Raw genomic sequence first — 17,490 nt, forward strand, 5'->3', positions numbered from 1 at the left:
GATGTTTGCAGAGTTGATCTCTTATCCCCTTGGAAACACTGATAATGTCAATGATTCCAGGAAAATCCTTTGACATCGTATACTGCACTCACCAAATGTATTTGCACCTTTCTTCTATGCTTCTTTCATTCATTCTTTTCCTTCTCATTAAAATATATGTATTATTTATTAAGAAATGGGACACAGGATGCAGAGCATCCATTACACTAGGATTTATAGTACGCTATGGGTCCTCTGTATTAAGATCTCTGCATGCTGGCATCTTGACAGTCTTACTATCTTACCCATAGTATACTGCACTGTAAATTTAGTGAAGTTATAGAACACATTCTGTTTGCTATCTATGTCTTGTTTAACACGCTATTTATTTATTTTATTTAGTGCCAGTCTGGGAGCTTTTTCACTCAAGGTTACTTGGGCCACACTCTACTTTTGGCTTTTTGGTGGTTAATGGAGCTAAGAGTTTCATGGACTTTCATGACCCAGCAGGCCTCAAAATGCTACTCCTAGCTAGTCAGGAGGAGGAGGTCTGAGGATTGTGGTTTGAAGTCAGCTGGGGCAGGAAATTCTGTGAGACTCTTATCTCCAATTAACCAGCAAGAGGTTGGAAGTGAAGTGTGGTTTCCAGTGGTAGAGTGCCACTGGAAAAGCCAGTGAGGGCCTGAGGTCCTGAGTCCAAGACTCAGTACAGGCACAGCCACAAACAAACAAACAAACAAACACATACATACATAAGAGAGAGAGGTTTTAAGGTGATGGTATTTCATTTTAGTTTCAAAAAGAAATAGAAAATATCTTCAAGTTCCTACCAGTCTGTCGATCCTAGGTGCAGTCATAACTTATTTTTTGCTTCTGAGGAAATTCTCAGGAGCAATCTTTTGGTTATTACTGTATCCAATACAGGTTTGGAACTCTGAACACTTGAAGAATAGATTTTTGATCTGTCCTGTAGATTTCTATTCTCTAAAGCATGATAAATTTATAGCTGTCTTTTGGTAAGTGTTCAATTAAAGTTGCTTCTAATTTGAATTTTGTGACTGGGCCTTCAATTTTTATTTTTATATTTTTTACCTTTGATTAAGAAAGGAAGGTCTTACTTTAGAGTCAAATACATAGGCAGCCACAATGACAACTTTTATTTTAAAAGCGGAAGTCTAAATGAGCTATCAGAGAGCAATTATCCTTGAAGGTATTACATGGGGACTTCTTAGGGAAAAGATTCAATTTTTTTTTCAAAAATCAAGTTTGAATCTGTTCAAGTATGTGAGTCATTATTTTTCTTAGACTTGAGCTGGGCCAAGAGACAGAGAAAACCATTTTAGAGAAAGGAAGGGTGGGAGGATAGTCACAATACTCAATGTGCATGTGTGAAACAGAACCAGGTAACCTGAGAGGAGGGGTGGAATTGGGAGGGATGGGGGAGAAGGATGGAAGGGGTGACATTGATGAGGATGCATTCACCTCATAACCTGACATATGTTGAATTGAAAATCCTTTGGACAGCTACAACAACAACAATAATAAAGAAAATCATTTTGTCCTGAAGCAAATGTAACACTAAGCGCCTTGAACTTACATGTGTCTCTCAAGAAACTTCAAATTAGGTGAAGTAGACTGATTTAGAATGTAACCACATTCTAACAGGACCCATAAGATAATAATTCAATAATTCATCTCCATACTTGCCAGATACCTTACAAAATACTGGAAAATTATTCAGTAACCCTATTAAAGTTAAAGAATGCCTACAGATAGAAGACTAGTGCTAACACCATGTAATGGACTATAATTAAACTGTCCTTCACCCTAATAAATCAACAAGGTGTTTTTCATTATATATATATATATATATATATACACATATATGCATATATAGTTTTAATCAGGTCTTATAAGACTTGGTTCTGCCACTTTCTGATTGTGTGAGATCAGAAAGCAAAGACAAAACAAACTGTTAACACCTGTCTGTCTCAAGAGAATCACTCTAAAATGAGCATATTTGTTATACCTATTTCAAGGACTTTCTGAAATTGTCAAATGCTGTATCTCCCCTTTCTATGAAACCACACCCAAATAATTAAAGCAATAATACTTTTATGAGTTTATTTGCATATTTAAGCTATCTAGGATGGTTTGGGGGGGCAAATAAGTTGTTTAGAAGGGTACTGGGATGGTACCCTGATGTCACTGTTTTTGACTTTGGTACCCTATGTCTTGTACATATGTTTATCAGATTTGGGGAAGGGAAGGGGAATAACAAAATAACAACATGGTGAGTCAAGGACAAAGGGTGAACCAATGTAACAGTGATACTCACAAGACATTATGTTGAAAATGAACTTTACAACTTGGGGTGGGGTGGAAAGTCAGGGGAGAAGGAAAAGTGGGAGAAAAACAAGAGAGGGGGTAACAATGTTCAACAAGAAATGTATTCATTGCCTTACTTATGTAACCGTAACCCCTCTGTACAACACCGTTACAATAAAATTAAAAAAAAATTTAAAAAGATACATTATGATGGCCAGACATCAGTGGCTCATGCCTGTAATCCTAGCTACTCAGGAGGCTGAGATCTGAGGACCATGTTTCAAAGCCAGCCTGGGGAGGAAAAGCCATGAGACTCTTATCTCCAAGTAAGCAGCAAAAAGCTGAAAGTGATATACCACCAGCCTAGAGTGAAAAACCTGAGAGAGAAAAAAACAGAGAACCATTTATCTCTTAAGCCACTTGCACCCTTTCCCCATCATGTTCACCACCTGCTTCCTATCACAGCAAGTGACTGCAGATATCCAGCTTGAAGCAGTTACTCTTAGAAACAACTGTAACATTAACAGCCCAAGACACTCAAAAAGAACTGAAGCCATTAAGTGTCAGCACAGAAGTCCTGTGTCCCTAGGCTCCACACAAACACTCAGGCTGGCCCTCTACTTTCACACACTGTTCTTATGATCAGTTTATTTTGTATTTGGAGCTAAGACTTGTTTTCTGGTAAAGTTATGATTCTTCAATAGAATCATATGATACTCATATGATACTCACGTGCTAAAGGATGGCTTTCATGGCTCACATCTCTATGTTTTGATGACCTTTTTTCTTTTATTTTTTTCTAATTATGTAATTTTATTAGCCACTAAACATGGAGGTTTATTCAACTACTCTCATGTCTACCAGGGTTTTTACCACCCAGAAAACTTTTCTCTCTCATCTGTAATATGCAATAATGGAAAAGTAATGGAGAATCCAGGCAGACAATCACTTCTACTGTTGAATATCTTCTGTTTCTATTAGCTTAAGTCAAGTATGCATTTTCTTCTAGAATTAGCACCTACTGTTTTTGGCTCTTACTCAACTTGGAAAGCATAAAAACTTTTAGAAGTTCTTTTCTTCCATCCCATACAACTAGTTTTCCTAATCTAAATGCAAGAGTTTATGTATATTTTATTAATATTAACTTACTCATTATAATATGCAAAGCATAATGCCAGTCCTATGACCAAATGAGAAACTGCAGATTCTACCTCTATTCTTCAAGGAACCCATTCTCTAGTAGAAGGGACTGGGAAGAAAAGATAGGAGAAGACAAAAAAAAAACAAAAAAGAACAACTAACAATAAAAAGAAAGCCAAAGGAGAGGGGCATAAGAGTTGGATAATGCAGGCCAATGATGGAAGAGATCAGAATTAAGATCCTTAAAACAAAACACTGGTAGGAACAATGAAGCCTTCATTAATACCTAAAAATACTTCAGCAGGAAGATGTTTCCATGTCAAATGTAACTATAATTCAAATAACTCTGAATTTTTATTTTGCCTCTTATGCCAGCTACCTTTTCTTTTCCTTTCTTTTTGTCCAGTCATGAGGCTTGAACTCAGGGCCTGAGTGCTGTCCCTGAGCTTTTTCGCTCAAGGCTAGCTCTCTACCATTTTGAGCCACAGTACCACTTCTGGTTTTCAGGTGGTTAGTTGGAGATAAGAGTCTCATGGATTTTCCTGGCCTGTGCTGACTTGGAACCTTGATCCTCAGATTTCAGCCTCCCATGTAGCTAAGATTAGAGGCTCAGCTACCTTTCCTAATTTATATTATTCACAAGTTTGATTGATTGTCTTTGAATTGACTCAAAATCTATATTTGCCATTTAAATAGATCCTTGTTATTATGTGTTCAAGTATGGCTTTCATCTCACATTTTTATTTTCGGATTCTTTTCAATCCCTAATGGAAATGAAGAATTTATTTACCGACCCTCTTATGTTCACCTCCCAGAAAAACTTCCTCATCTCCCTTCCCATTTGACAACAGTTTCTTAAAACTACTGGCTCAAAGTAAATGCAGCATGAGAAAATGGAACCGAATTAGTTATTTTCCATCTTTGGTATCAATATCCGAGAAATGCATGAAAACTGTTAAAGCTCTTTCTCCATCCTTTATAATTAGCTTTTCTAATCCAAATGCTAGCAGTTATTTATTAATGTGTTAATGTTAATGAATATGGATTAATATATTTTATATATTTGTTAACTTTTAGTAATATTATTGTTATTCATTGACTTTTTACTAAATGTGAAGCACAATCCTAAGCTGATGCTTATTTTTGTCTAAATCTCGCAAAAATTACCTACACTATAATTTTTTTCTTTAAAACAGAGTGAGTTTTAAAGAAAGAATTACCAATCAGTTAGATGAAAGTTGACTGCTATCTTTATTCTATATCTGAGTCTCTGTGACTCATTCTAGAAAGAAATACAAAATAATTATAAGCGAGAAGCCTCCTACAAAGCATATTCTCTGTTCAGAAGAATGAAAAGGTTAGAGAAAACAAAGTAGCAGTACATGCCAGCTCCATTTCCAGCAAATTCCATGGAGTTTATATCATGATTGTTTGTGAAGCTCCATTATCACTTAGTCACCACTAGTTTCATTGGAAAGGTCTATAGAACTATTTGTCCCAAGTTCATCCTTCTCAGAAGTCACTGAGCATGATAAAATCATGCTCCCATCTATAACCGCAGATTTTTCTTTTGAATTCCATCAGTGCTGACAACTGCATAACCTGAAAAATCTCTCTGCAAACACATGTTTTCAAAGGCAAATATTAAATTCATTACTGAGTTCACTAAGCTATGGATATTCTTATTGACACGGGAAGAAAGTGAATTGGGTTTAATGGTCCACGTGGCTGACAAAAGCACCACTTCTGGCTTTTTCTGGGATTAACTAGAGATCAGAATCTCACAGACTTTCCTTCCAGGGCTGGCTTTGAACAGCAATCTTCAAATCTCAGCCTTCAGAGTAGCTAGGACTATAGGAGTGAACCACTGGTGCCCAGCTTTTAAAACAAAATTGAAGATCTCTTTCAATTCCCCCCAACTACTTTCATTCGCAGGCCTGCACTCTGACGGCTTGAAAGGTACTCTGTACTTGGTGTTGGCTGCAGGAGGTGTCCTCCTTTCCAGTGTTAATTAGGTAGGCCTTTCAATAAGAGTCTGAAAAAATTCCCCACTGTAATTCTATCTATTAGTCATGATGGAAAGAGTCAGAAGTATTTTTTCCAATTAACCTGAAGAATTTGGAAGAAAGGCTCAGATTTAACACTGAGAACTTTTCATCGACTTTAATAATACGAAGACTTAAGCTCCCATGAAACATTATTTTTTAAAAGTTTCCATATAATGAAAGCAAAGCAGGTTTTAGGTAACTACAACAGCAATTTCAGAAATTAAACATTTTTAAACTGTTGTTTAAACATTTTAAACTAAGTGTAGTAAACTATACAAAACTATACTTAAAGCTGGTTTATGAATAAATAAAAAATGGAATCATTTATCATAAAAATCATAATCTTTTTTTGTGCCTGTTTCTGGGCTTTAACTCAAGGCCAGGGCACTGTCCCTGATTTTTTTTTTTGGGGGGGGGGTCCAGTCATGGGGCCTGAACTCTGGGCCTGGGTGCTGTCACTCAGCTCTTCAGCTCAAGGCTAGCGCTCTACCACTTGAGCCACAGCATCACTTCTGGCTTTTTTCTGCTTATGTGGTACTGAGGAATCGAACCCAGGGCCTCATGCATGCAAGGCAAGTGCTCTACCACTGAGCCACCTTCCCAGACCTGTCCCTGATATTTTTTGCTCAAGGCCAGTACTCTACCACTTAAGCTACAGCTCCACTTTAGCTTTTTTGGTGTTCAATTGGAGATGAGAATCTCACAGGCTTTCCTGTCCTGGCTGGCTTTGCACTGTGATCCTCAGATCTCAGCCTCTGGAGTAGTTAGTATTACAGGCATGAGCCACCAGTGCCTGGCAAATCATGATCTTCTTTTAAAATGTTATTTAATATTTTTTTGCTGGAATGGGGCTTGAACTCAGGGTCTGAGCTCTGCCCCTTAAATCAGCTGCTCTAAACTTTCTGGTAGTATATGAAGTGCTTAGCCAGAAAGTCAGGGTTTAAGTATGTCTCTCACTGACTTGGATTTATTGAATGGTTTCATAAGAAAATACTACTTATGGCTAAAGAATTTTAACTACCTATGAGATCTTATATAAGACTTAGATATGTCTTAGGCATATAAGATCTTATATAATATAAAACATAATTATAATAAAAACTTCTAAAACCAACCAGCCTCAATTTACTTGAAGACATTCCTCTTTTTTTTTTTTTTTTTGCCAGTAGTGTGGCTTGAACTCAGACCTGGACAATGTCCCTGAGCCACAGTGCCATTTCCGGCTTTTTCTGAGTAGTTTACTGGAGATAAGAGTCTCGTGGCTTTTCCTGCCTAGGCTGGCTTCAAACTACCATCCTCAGATCTCAGCCTCCTGAGTAGCTAGGATTATGGGTGTGAGCTAATAGTGCCTGGCGCAGATGTTTTTTAAGTAAAGTAACTCAAATAATGTTTTTAAGCTTCATTTCAAAACTATATTAAAAAGTTACAAAAACCCAGGAATGCAACTTAATTTATGTTCATTTAACTATTCCTAAAACAATTAAAACTCTCCTCCCGTGTTTTGATCTGTGGTCAATAAACCCATTATTTTATACACAAGGACAAAAGCTACTTATCACCAAATATTTGATCTCTTCTTTAGTTTTTAGTATGTTTTTAGCTTTGCTACTTGACACCAACTTTTAATTATGAACATTTTTATTTAAGTCAGCAGTTGTTTATCAGGAACCGTCAAGTGCTTTAGTGTCAAATCTTAAATCACTACAGATTTACCTGAAGTCTAGAAAGATAGCTTTGCATATTAATCTATCATTATACACACAGAACTGAGGTTTAGCAATTGTGTGATAAATACAGAGTGGCAGTAATCAGGCTGTTGAACTTGGGCATATAGATTTCGGATACATTTTATTTAGTTACCCAAGAAATAATCTCCCTACTAAGACCAAGTTAAACACCCGATGTGGAATATTAGGGTGTTTAATTAAACAGGAAGTTATGCTGTACATTCATGAAAAATAAATTTTGTTCAGAGGGAGCCACACATAAAATAAGCTCTGTTGTGAAGATAGCAAATGAATTCAACCATTTTTACTGGTGTATACCTAGCGTAGACGCAAGAGTAAATAGACAAGGGGAGAGAAATGGAAGGAGACCTTGATAACTAAAGTAACTAGAGTTCGTAAACATCATGCAAATTAAGATTTGATCATTTAAAAAAAAGTAAGTTCTATTATTTCATCCTCAGTGATTGTATTGTATCAGCCCAATAGATGGTTATACCACAAGAACCACAAACCAAACCCTTTCTAAGCTTTTGGACAGCATCTAATCCCAGTAAGCCAAAACTAGCCCATTCCTAAACTTGGAATTCTTGATAATCTTTATGCTTTTCTTACCTAGGACTATGGCCTGTCTTCCCCATTAAGAACAACAGTAATAATTAGTTTGCCACTCAGAGCATGAGTACAACGAAGACACGGCTATAATGAAGGATAATAGAATGATCACTTAGTGGGCAGATAGCATGGCAGAAACCTCATGACAAAAAGGATAGATAAGATACTGGATTGGGAAAGAATACTCTAAATCTCAGGTCAGGATCTACGATGAGATACTTATGCAACTTCCTCCATCTCTGGGCCTTAGCTCCTCCCCTGCTGTCTAAGAGTTAAGGCCAGTCAGAGGATCCTGAAGGCCTTGTTAAACTAATATTCAAACAGAATCTAGGAAATATGGAAGGTACTATACCATTTTTCCCTCGTCATTTATCACTTAGTTATATCTGTTTATAGAACAGCTGCTAAAAGTGAATAAAATATACCCTGTAGCCTCACAAAGTTTAATGCCAGGGAGGAAAAGACAGAGGAACGACAGCTTGAAGCTGGATGGACTGATAATTTTAGTGGCCTTATACATCATGGTGAAAAGTGTTCTTTAGCCTGAGAGCATGACAAAATACCACAAGGGGTGACAGCATTGGATCTGTGTTCTGATATTCTGTGAGGGACTGGAATAGACAGAAACAAACATAAACACACTGAGTTCCTGGGGTGCTAGCAAAAATGGAAAGAAATGAACCATGAAGAGGTAAAGAGTCCATCTTGAGGACTGGACTAGCTGTGGAAGGGGCTAAGTGACTTCTTTATCTCTGACCTTGAAGACTTGGTATGTATGCCCACTATGTACAGTGGGTGGGGAGGGGAGGTGGGACAGGGATAATAGAAGAGGTTATGAGTTCAGGTTTGGATTCTTGCATTTAAGGTCCTCAAAGAAACATACCGAGAGACATTACCTACTCAGGAGAGGAGGCTAAGATCTGAGAAATGTAGTTTGAAGCCAGCCTAGGCAGGAAAGTCCATGATACTCTTCTTATGTCCAATTAATCACAAAAAGCTAGAAGTGGAGCTGTGGCTCAAGGGGTTAAATGCCAGCCTTGAGAAAAAAAAAAAGCTCAGCACCCCAAGACTTGAAGCCTCAAAACTAGCATACACACAAAATAAAATGGAGCGTTTGAATAGAAAGATGGATGTCTGTAGCCATTTTTTTCTATTTATTTCTTTATTTGTATTCTCCTTAAGTTGTACAAAGAGGTTATAATTTAACATGTCAGTTTATGGGTACAATGCATCTTGAAGAAATGTCACCATTTCATTGTTCTCTCCCATCTCTCCCAACCCCACCTGACCCCTCAATTTACCTAGCTTCTTTTTCACATATGTCCCTTGAATATTATGACTATAAAAACAACTTTTTAGAATTCCTCAGATCTCAGTCTTTTTAATGTAAGTGGTAAAAATATCTGTGTTGGAAGAGAGCTAAACTGTGAGAGTAAGGTGACGTAGAGAAGATACAGACCTTGAGAAGTTAAATAACTTGTCTAAGGTGATAAAAAAAAAAAAACAACAAGTAAATGCGACTTTCATAGATTTTCACAGATTTTCAGCCCACATCTGTTCACTCAAAGTTCTTGGCTGCTACAGTCAGTCCCTCAGAGTCAGTCTGAGACTGTCTTCATGAAGATTTAAAGTTCAAGGATAATTAGGGAGACTGAAGTATTCTGGAAGGTTATTTTTACTCCAGTCTTAAATATTTCATTACCTAAATTAATTTTATGCCATTCCAGATTTTCATAATCTTATCATATGCTTTTTTGTCCCCCAGTGCAAGAAAGTAGTCTGCAGAATAATGACATGGCGATTATTCACCCTAGACTTCTTTGGACAGTCATATATTAAAAATTCCACACCATTATCTTTACAATATTGACAGGTCCTCAACAAAATGGTTTTTCGGGATCCAGAGTCCGTACTAGAAATAGCATTAAACACTGGATCTAGGAAACATGACTGCCTGCCATAGATGTTTATGTATAGAGGTCTGTAGAGTACCTTGACGTGTGTGTGTGTGTGTGTGTGTGTGTGTGTGTGTGTGTGTGTGTGTGTATGTGTGTGTGTGTGTGTGTGTGTGTGTGTGTGTGTGTGTTGCTGGTGGGGAAATACTGAGAGACCATTACATTGGAGATGCCTGAGTTTGACCTATTAAATCCTATGAAGAGAAGAAACATTTCATAGGAGATGAGCTTAGTTTCAGAGGAAATGCATACTCCATGTAAGTAAGAAAACTGAGAGAAGGGGTGTGTTGGAGGAGATAGATTGAGAAAATAATGAAAGGGGTGCCATTAATCAAGATGCATTATTCTAATGAACTAATTGGTTGATGGGTAATTCCTTTGTACAGCTATTTAAATATAATAAATATATAATTTTTAAATCTGTATGTTTCACAAGTTAACAAGCTCTGTATGTCATTCATATACACAGTAAGGTGGGGAAGCCTAGAATTAGAAAATAATGCCACTCAAAGAACCTCACCTACTAAAGAGAACATCCCTACACATTTCTTTTTTGAAATTGTTATTGTAAAGGAAACATAGAGTTACTTAAGTCAGGTAATGAGTATATTGCTGTTTGAACAGTATCTATCACCTCTTGCTTCATTTTCTCCCAGTTTTCCCTTCCTGACCTCTCCCCCACAAGTTGTAAAGTCCATTTTCAACATAGTATCTAGTATCAATGCAGTGTTTGTGCACCCTTTGTCCCATCGTTCCCCTACTCCCCTTTACCCTGCCCAGAATGGATAAATTTATTTACAAGACAAAGGGTACACAAAGCAGAAACGGTGGCAAAGGGGAAACAGGCAAAATAACAACAACAACAACCCCTCGTTTCCATTTATTGGAGTTCATTTCGATAAATATCATTTTATATCATCATATGCATATATCTATTAGTGATCCTCTCCTAAGAATATCCTCCTTTGGTCTCACTGTGTGAATGTCTAGTGTCCTGTATAATTTATCAGGTCCAAGTATATATTTTTTTATCTTTTACCATCCAATGTATTTACTTGTAGATTTATAAACATATTCTAGTTACAATAAATGAGGGAAAGAAACATAGGTTGTTGCATGGTTGTTTCCATGTTCATTTCTTAGGGATCTGAAATGAATTAGTCAATGAAGTTTGAAAATCATCACTTAGAAAACAGTAAGCCACTTATTAATTTATTGTAGATGTTTTGACCAAGTACAGCTAAAATAATTTAATAAACAAAAAAGTCAAAAGAAATGTCAATGCCCAAACCTTTAAATTCCTTTAGTGCCCAGATGCCCTCAGTCCAGTGTGATCACTAATTGGGCTTAACGTCTATGTGATTTGTTGGATGTTTCTTTGCCCTTGATTTGTGAAAACAGACCTCCTCCAAAGCAAAGAATGCACTAAATGCAAGGTAAAAGTTAATATGCTTAGACCAGCCGGTGCTCACTATAAATCCCAGTTACTAGGGAGGTAGACACTGGGAAGAAGCTAGTTTGAGTCCAATTGAACAGAAAACTTGCAAGAACCCATCTTGTCAATCGCTATACAGGAGGTTGAAATCAGGGTGATCATGCTTTTAGGCCAAGCGAGACCAAATACACAACAGTGTATCTCAACAGAAAAAGTTGGGCATGATGACTTGCTCTTGTCAGCCCAGGCACGGCAGGAAACTTAGTAGGAATAGCATCTCTAGAATAAGGGGCAAATAAATGAGAATTATCTCAAGAATAACTACAGTCAAAAGGGCTTAGAGTTGCAGTTCAAATGGTGGAGTATCTTACTAGTAGTGAATGAGAAGCCCTGAGTTCAAAGCTAGTGCGTCAAAAAAAAAAAAGTGAATGTGCTTAATTTAAATGGAAGTTGAAACACATTGTGTGAAAAACAGAACCAAGTACAACACTGTACTCCAAAACCCTGTGTTCCTGGATAGGAAGAGTCTACTGTACTTGTAGAAAAGGATCATCTAATGACATAAGTCACACCTTTGGTGTGTATCTTTCTGTGTGCTTGGGCAATGTCTACTCTAGAATATTCTTACTTCCAAAATGCTGAAAAACATTTTCTGTCTAATATTCTGAATAACTATGAGCTTTAACTTAACCAGATGGCTCTTCAGTGAAATGGTGGTGGAGAATATGTTATGTGTACTGAATTGAGATTTGTTAAAAGCAAAGGACATGATCAATCACATCGATCACCATTGGCATCAGCGAAAATAACCAGACTCTCCATGGTCATATACTATTGGAAGTATTCGAACAACAAGACTATAGCTAATAAAGTTTTAACTAAAAGCTAACAGTGAAACATGGGTGTGGGTGCGTGCACATTGTCTTTAAACTTTTTTGCTCAAGGTTGGCACTTTACCACTTGAGGTATTTTTGGCTTTTTGGTGGTTGATTGGAGATAGGAGTCTTATGGACTTTTTTTGCCTGGGCTGGTTTTAAGCTGCAATCCTCAGATCTCAGCTTCCTGGGTAGGTATGATTACAGCCATGCGCCACTGATATGCATTTAAAATTTTATTTTTTTTCATCCCTAAGATACGTTTCTCATCTGACAAAGCATGCTACTTTGGTGTCATAAGCGACATATGTAGTAGATACTGCCTTTAGCATAAAGTTTTTTGGCACTACTGAATATTGAACTCAGAGTCTTGGATTGGTTAAGCAGACACTCTTAACATTGAGCCGCCCCACCAGCTCTGATTTTTGCTTATTATTTATGAAGTAATAGTCTCACTTCCTGACCAGGCTAGGCTTCCTAGAAACTAAGAACAAAAGTACATGTCACTGAATCCCAATCCTCGTTGAGAAGGGGATCTTCAAAACAATTTTCTGGCTAGGTTGGCCTCAAACTATAAATACCAACAACCTCAGTCTTCCAAGCAGCCCAGATTACAGGCTTTTTTTTTTTTTTGGAAGTTTCTAGCATCAGAATCCATCAGAGTTTAAGACAAAGTCTATGATGGACTTGGATGAAAAGTAATTTATGAATAGAGAACTTTATATTTTGAAAATTAACAATAACGGATCAATGGTCCACATAAAAATATAAACAAGAAATAGACTTTGTTCCAGAAACAAGGTTGGTTATAACCTTAAATTCTATGCTTTGGTCATAGGCTCCAATAAAATGAATTCCAAATGAGTGATAAGAACTCTGAAGTCCAGGGCTCCTGGGTGAGCACACACATCCCTCTCAAACAGCTCAATATGCTGCTAAATTATCATAGCTCCAAAACCCCCATGGAATAGCTCTGGGGACTTGCTCAGAAATATGCACCCCTAAAACATACCCCCCCTCCTCCCTCTCTCTCCCACTACTTCCTTATTAATAGCTTTGTGCTTTGAGAGCCCACTTAAAACCTAAAACATTATTTTCCTCCTGGATTACTTTATGCATTGGCATAAAAATTCATTTTCTAAACGACCCAATGCTATTCTTACCCGTTTCGCAGCTGGGGCCAGTGAAGCCTTGTGGGCAGGCGCACACGTTAGCAGCAATGCAGGCTCCTCCATTTCTACAGCCGTCCTTGCAAAATGCTAAAAGAATCCACATACAAGAATCAGTCAGATAAAAGAAATCAGATATAAGCTTTGAGGACTTAAGAAGTAAAGAGTACATAATCTCCAAGCCCAGCTTTGCTTTATCTCCCTTGGAGATGTGGATATTGAATAATAAAAGGTATTATCATTTCATTCTCATATGATATTTTCTATATATGTAAGAAACGCCAATCTGATTTTCAAAAGTTTCTCTCTTTCTCTCCTCTCTCTCTCTCTCTCTCTCTCTCTCTCTCTCTCTCTCTCTCTCTCTCTCTCTCTCTCTCTCTCTCTCTCTCTCTTTTCTTTTTGTGCCTGACTTGGGGCTTGAATCCAGGGCTTGGGTGCTGTCCCTCTACCACTTGAGCCACCACATATCCATTTCTGGGTTTTCTGGTCGTTAACTGGAGATAAGAATCTCATGGACTATTCTTTGAACCACAATCCTCAGCTCTCAGCCTCCTGAGAAGTTTGGATTACAGGTATGAGCCCCGGGGTCCTGGCCAAAACAATACTCTTTACCATATTAAAGAAATGATTCTGAACAAGACTGGTGAAAAGAATGACATGGATGAGGATGCATTTTATTTCACTGACATGATGAATTAAAACTTCTCTGTACTACTACTTAAAAAATAATAAGAATAAATAAGAAATGTTTCACCAGTAAAACAAAATATTAAGATTTCTTTTAACAAAAAATTGGAGAATATGACAGTTATTAATTCAGATTGCATCTCATAATAAATATTCAACTGTAGAGCTAGTCTCTGTTGGCTCATGTCTGTAATCCTAGCTAATCAGGAGACTGAGATCTGAGGATCAGGGTTCAAAGCCAGCCTGGACAGGAAAGTTTGTGAGACTTTTTTTTTTTTTTTTGTCGGCCGTGGGGCTTGAACTCTGGGCCTGGGTGCTGTCCCTCAGCTCTTCAGCTCAAGGCGAGCGCTCTACCACTTGAGCTACAGCGCCACTTCCGGTTTTCTGGTGGTTTATTGGAGATAGGAGTCTCACGGTCTCTCCTGCCCTGGCTGGCTTTGAACCACGATCCTCAGATCTCAGCCTCCTGAGTAGCTAGGATTACAGGCGTGAGCCACTAGCGCCCGGCAAGTTTGTGAGACTTTTAACTCCAATTAGCTAGCAAAATATTGGAAGTGGAAGTATGGCTCAAATAGTAAAGCTCCAGCCTCAGGCAAAAAAGCTAAAGGACAGAGCCCAGATCCTGAGTTCAAGCCCCAGTAGTACCAGCACACGTGTACAGCTAAATTTAGTTGTAAAATAAGCCTAGACATTAGCAGTGACCTTTGACCACAAGACACAATCTATAGCATAAAACCAGGAATAGGAAATTATGCCTCTCATGAGACTCTGGCTATTTCTAACATCGGTTGAAGTGGTAAATATTAAATGCCCCATTTTTCAAGTAGTGTGAAGCCAGACTGAGTGCCTTAAAACTACCCATTAGTCTTATTTTTGGATATCCATAGAATAAAAATAAACCTAGTATCAGTAGAAAATAGTCTCATAACAGAAAATTGTATTATCTACAAATAATTTTGAAAATAGAGAATTTTGAACTCACGCATAACTATACCAAACACTGTGACAAAATTTGCACACCCAAGACCAAGTATTAACAATGAACAGATTAGATCATTCTTGTTACACACAGCCATCAACTTGCTATAATTTCCATGTTATTTTGACATAATTGAGACACAATGTCATCTCACTCACATTTTAGTCTACATCTCTAAAAAATTAAACTGTCTTCTTTAAAACAATGTAATGCCTCAATTGCTTAAAAAATAAATGTCCTCAATTTTCTCACAACACAAAGCATTAAGTATAGAACTACCTTGTCTTGTACATATCTCTCTTTAAATTTTTTTAGTTAAATTAGAATCTTGTTATAAAGTAGTGATACAGTATGCAATCGATTTGCTAATACAACAGAAGACGGCATGGTAAGCTTTAATATAATTAGAGATAATGAATGCATTTAAGTTTTCAAATGATGTGTACCTTTGTTTAATAAACTGCAAATTTTTTTGTTCTAATAAATGATCCACTAAACCATAATACTAATACTTAATAAAATGTGTTCTAGGAATAAATAAATCCAGTGGAAATAGTTTTAAAAAACCTATCCAATAATAAGACATAGTCATTGTAATAGTCTTTAGGAAGGCTGACATTGCTCTGATAAGGACTGGTCAAGACATAGAATATAGGTTGATGCATCAAAGTGAGCTGGAAAAGAAGTAGGAAAAAGATCTAAGACCTTAACCATTCTAAGGGTGCTATTTTGGGATGTGCTGCCTTAAAAGTAGCATAGAAAAGAGAAAAACAAGACAGATGAGAAAAACCTGGGAAGGTAGAAACAAGATGGGGATGAGCCTGAGCTTCCTTATCTGCCTCTCTTCCCATTCCAGCTTTGTGTTTAGGTCTGTGAGGAACAGGAGTAGTGTTCTCAGCTTGGCCAGGCCTATCATGAATGAACTAGCTCTGCTCTTTCTAGGCACTGACTCACTGTTGGACAAGAGAGGTACTCATTACTTTAATTATGTAACTGTAACCCCTCCCTACATCACCTTTACAGTAAAGTTAAATTTAATTTTAAAAAGTTTTCTCTAGGTTTTTGAGATGTTTCCTGGAATTATCTGGCATATACTTTCTTTTTTTCTTCTCTTTTTTTTTATTCTGAAAATACCATACAGAGGGGTTACAATTACATGAGCAAGGTAATGAGTACATTTCTTATCAAGCATTGTTGCCTCCTCCTTTGTTTCCTCTTCCCATCCCTTCCCATCATCCTCCCCGGTCCTCCCCATCCTCCCCTCACGCCAAAGTTGTAAAGTTCATTTTCATTTTTAGACATAACATCTTATACATCTCATTGTTGCAATGGGTCCACCTGTATCCCTATTTATGTTTTTTCCCTTCCCCTCACAAATTATACCAACATCAAATACAGTGAAAACAGAGTTATACCATCGGGGAGAGACATACAAAGCAACAAAGAAATCATCTTATAAATATGTTAGAAACAATAGAAAGAAAGAAAAAAACATTTGAGTCCTTACCTTTGGGTTCATTTCCCTAACATCAACTTATCTGACCTTTTCTGCTTGTCTCAGATATATACTAGTTATTGCAAATAAGGGAAATCATGGCATATACTTTCTTAGGGTGGTAAAATAGAGGAATTTGAAATTCTTGTTGAGCGGTAAAGGAATGAGCACAAAGAAGCCATTTGTCTCTATTGGTCCTGCATCTTAAGTCTGACTCCATCCTATATAAAAGCACTCTTGGAGCTGGGCACCTGTGGCTCACATCTGTAATCCTAGCTACTCAGGAGGTTGAGATCTAAGGATCCCAGCTCAAAGCCAGCCCAAGCAAGAATGTCCCTGAGATACTCATCTTTATTTAACCACCAAAAAGCCAGAGAGCTGTGGTTCAAGTGGTAGAGTGCTGGTCTCAGGCACAAAAACTCAGGGACAGAGCCCAGGCCCTGAGTTCAAGCCTCAGAACCAACACACACACACACACACACACACACACACACACACACACACACACACACACACACACACACACACACACACACACACACACACACACACACACACACACACACACACACACACACACACACCAAAGAACTTGCAAATGAATTTAGCATTTACATTTCATAAATAATAAAAAAAACACATCTGCCAGCCCATGTGTCTATCTCTGTAGTATTTTGCAAGCTTGTTGAATCACTACAGAACTTTGTGATTTGTATCACGTATCTAAGCTACTTATCTCTCAGCTTAATTCCCATTCCCAGCAGAGATACAAACACAGAAATCGGAGAGGCTTTATTCAGGTACTTGTAATCCTAACTTTCACAAATAATTTCTTAGAGGCTTGAAAGTTCTCCTCCCTTGAAATATGACAGAATTATCTGTCATAATTATCTGCTCATAATTTCAAGAGTTCTTTTTGCTCTAAACTTGACTCCTCACATCAGCTAGGAATCTGAACCATCCAGAAATGAGAGAAAGAACCAGTAGGGTTCCTAGATGATATTTTTTAAACCCCAACAAACTCTCAGAACATCCAGATGCTTTGAAGGAAATCCTGCGGG

The 17,490-nt window shown here is 37.5% G+C and overlaps 1 protein-coding gene across 3 annotated transcripts in view; it reads right to left on the minus strand.

The window, feature by feature from the left end:
- The window catches only part of Nell2 (neural EGFL like 2), a 387,809-nt gene that overhangs the window by 59,594 nt on the left and 310,725 nt on the right, over positions 1-17,490 (minus strand). For all 3 annotated transcript variants that reach the window (XM_070039336.1, XM_070039332.1, XM_070039338.1), the window contains one exon: positions 13,263-13,358. In XM_070039336.1, the coding sequence (XP_069895437.1) occupies positions 13,263-13,358 (96 nt within the window). The remainder of the gene's footprint in view (positions 1-13,262; positions 13,359-17,490) is intronic.

Source organism: Dipodomys merriami, unplaced genomic scaffold, assembly GCF_024711535.1.
Source record: "Dipodomys merriami isolate MVZ:Mamm:240054 unplaced genomic scaffold, mDipMer1.0.p SCAF_10, whole genome shotgun sequence".
Taxonomy (NCBI): domain Eukaryota; kingdom Metazoa; phylum Chordata; class Mammalia; order Rodentia; family Heteromyidae; genus Dipodomys; species Dipodomys merriami.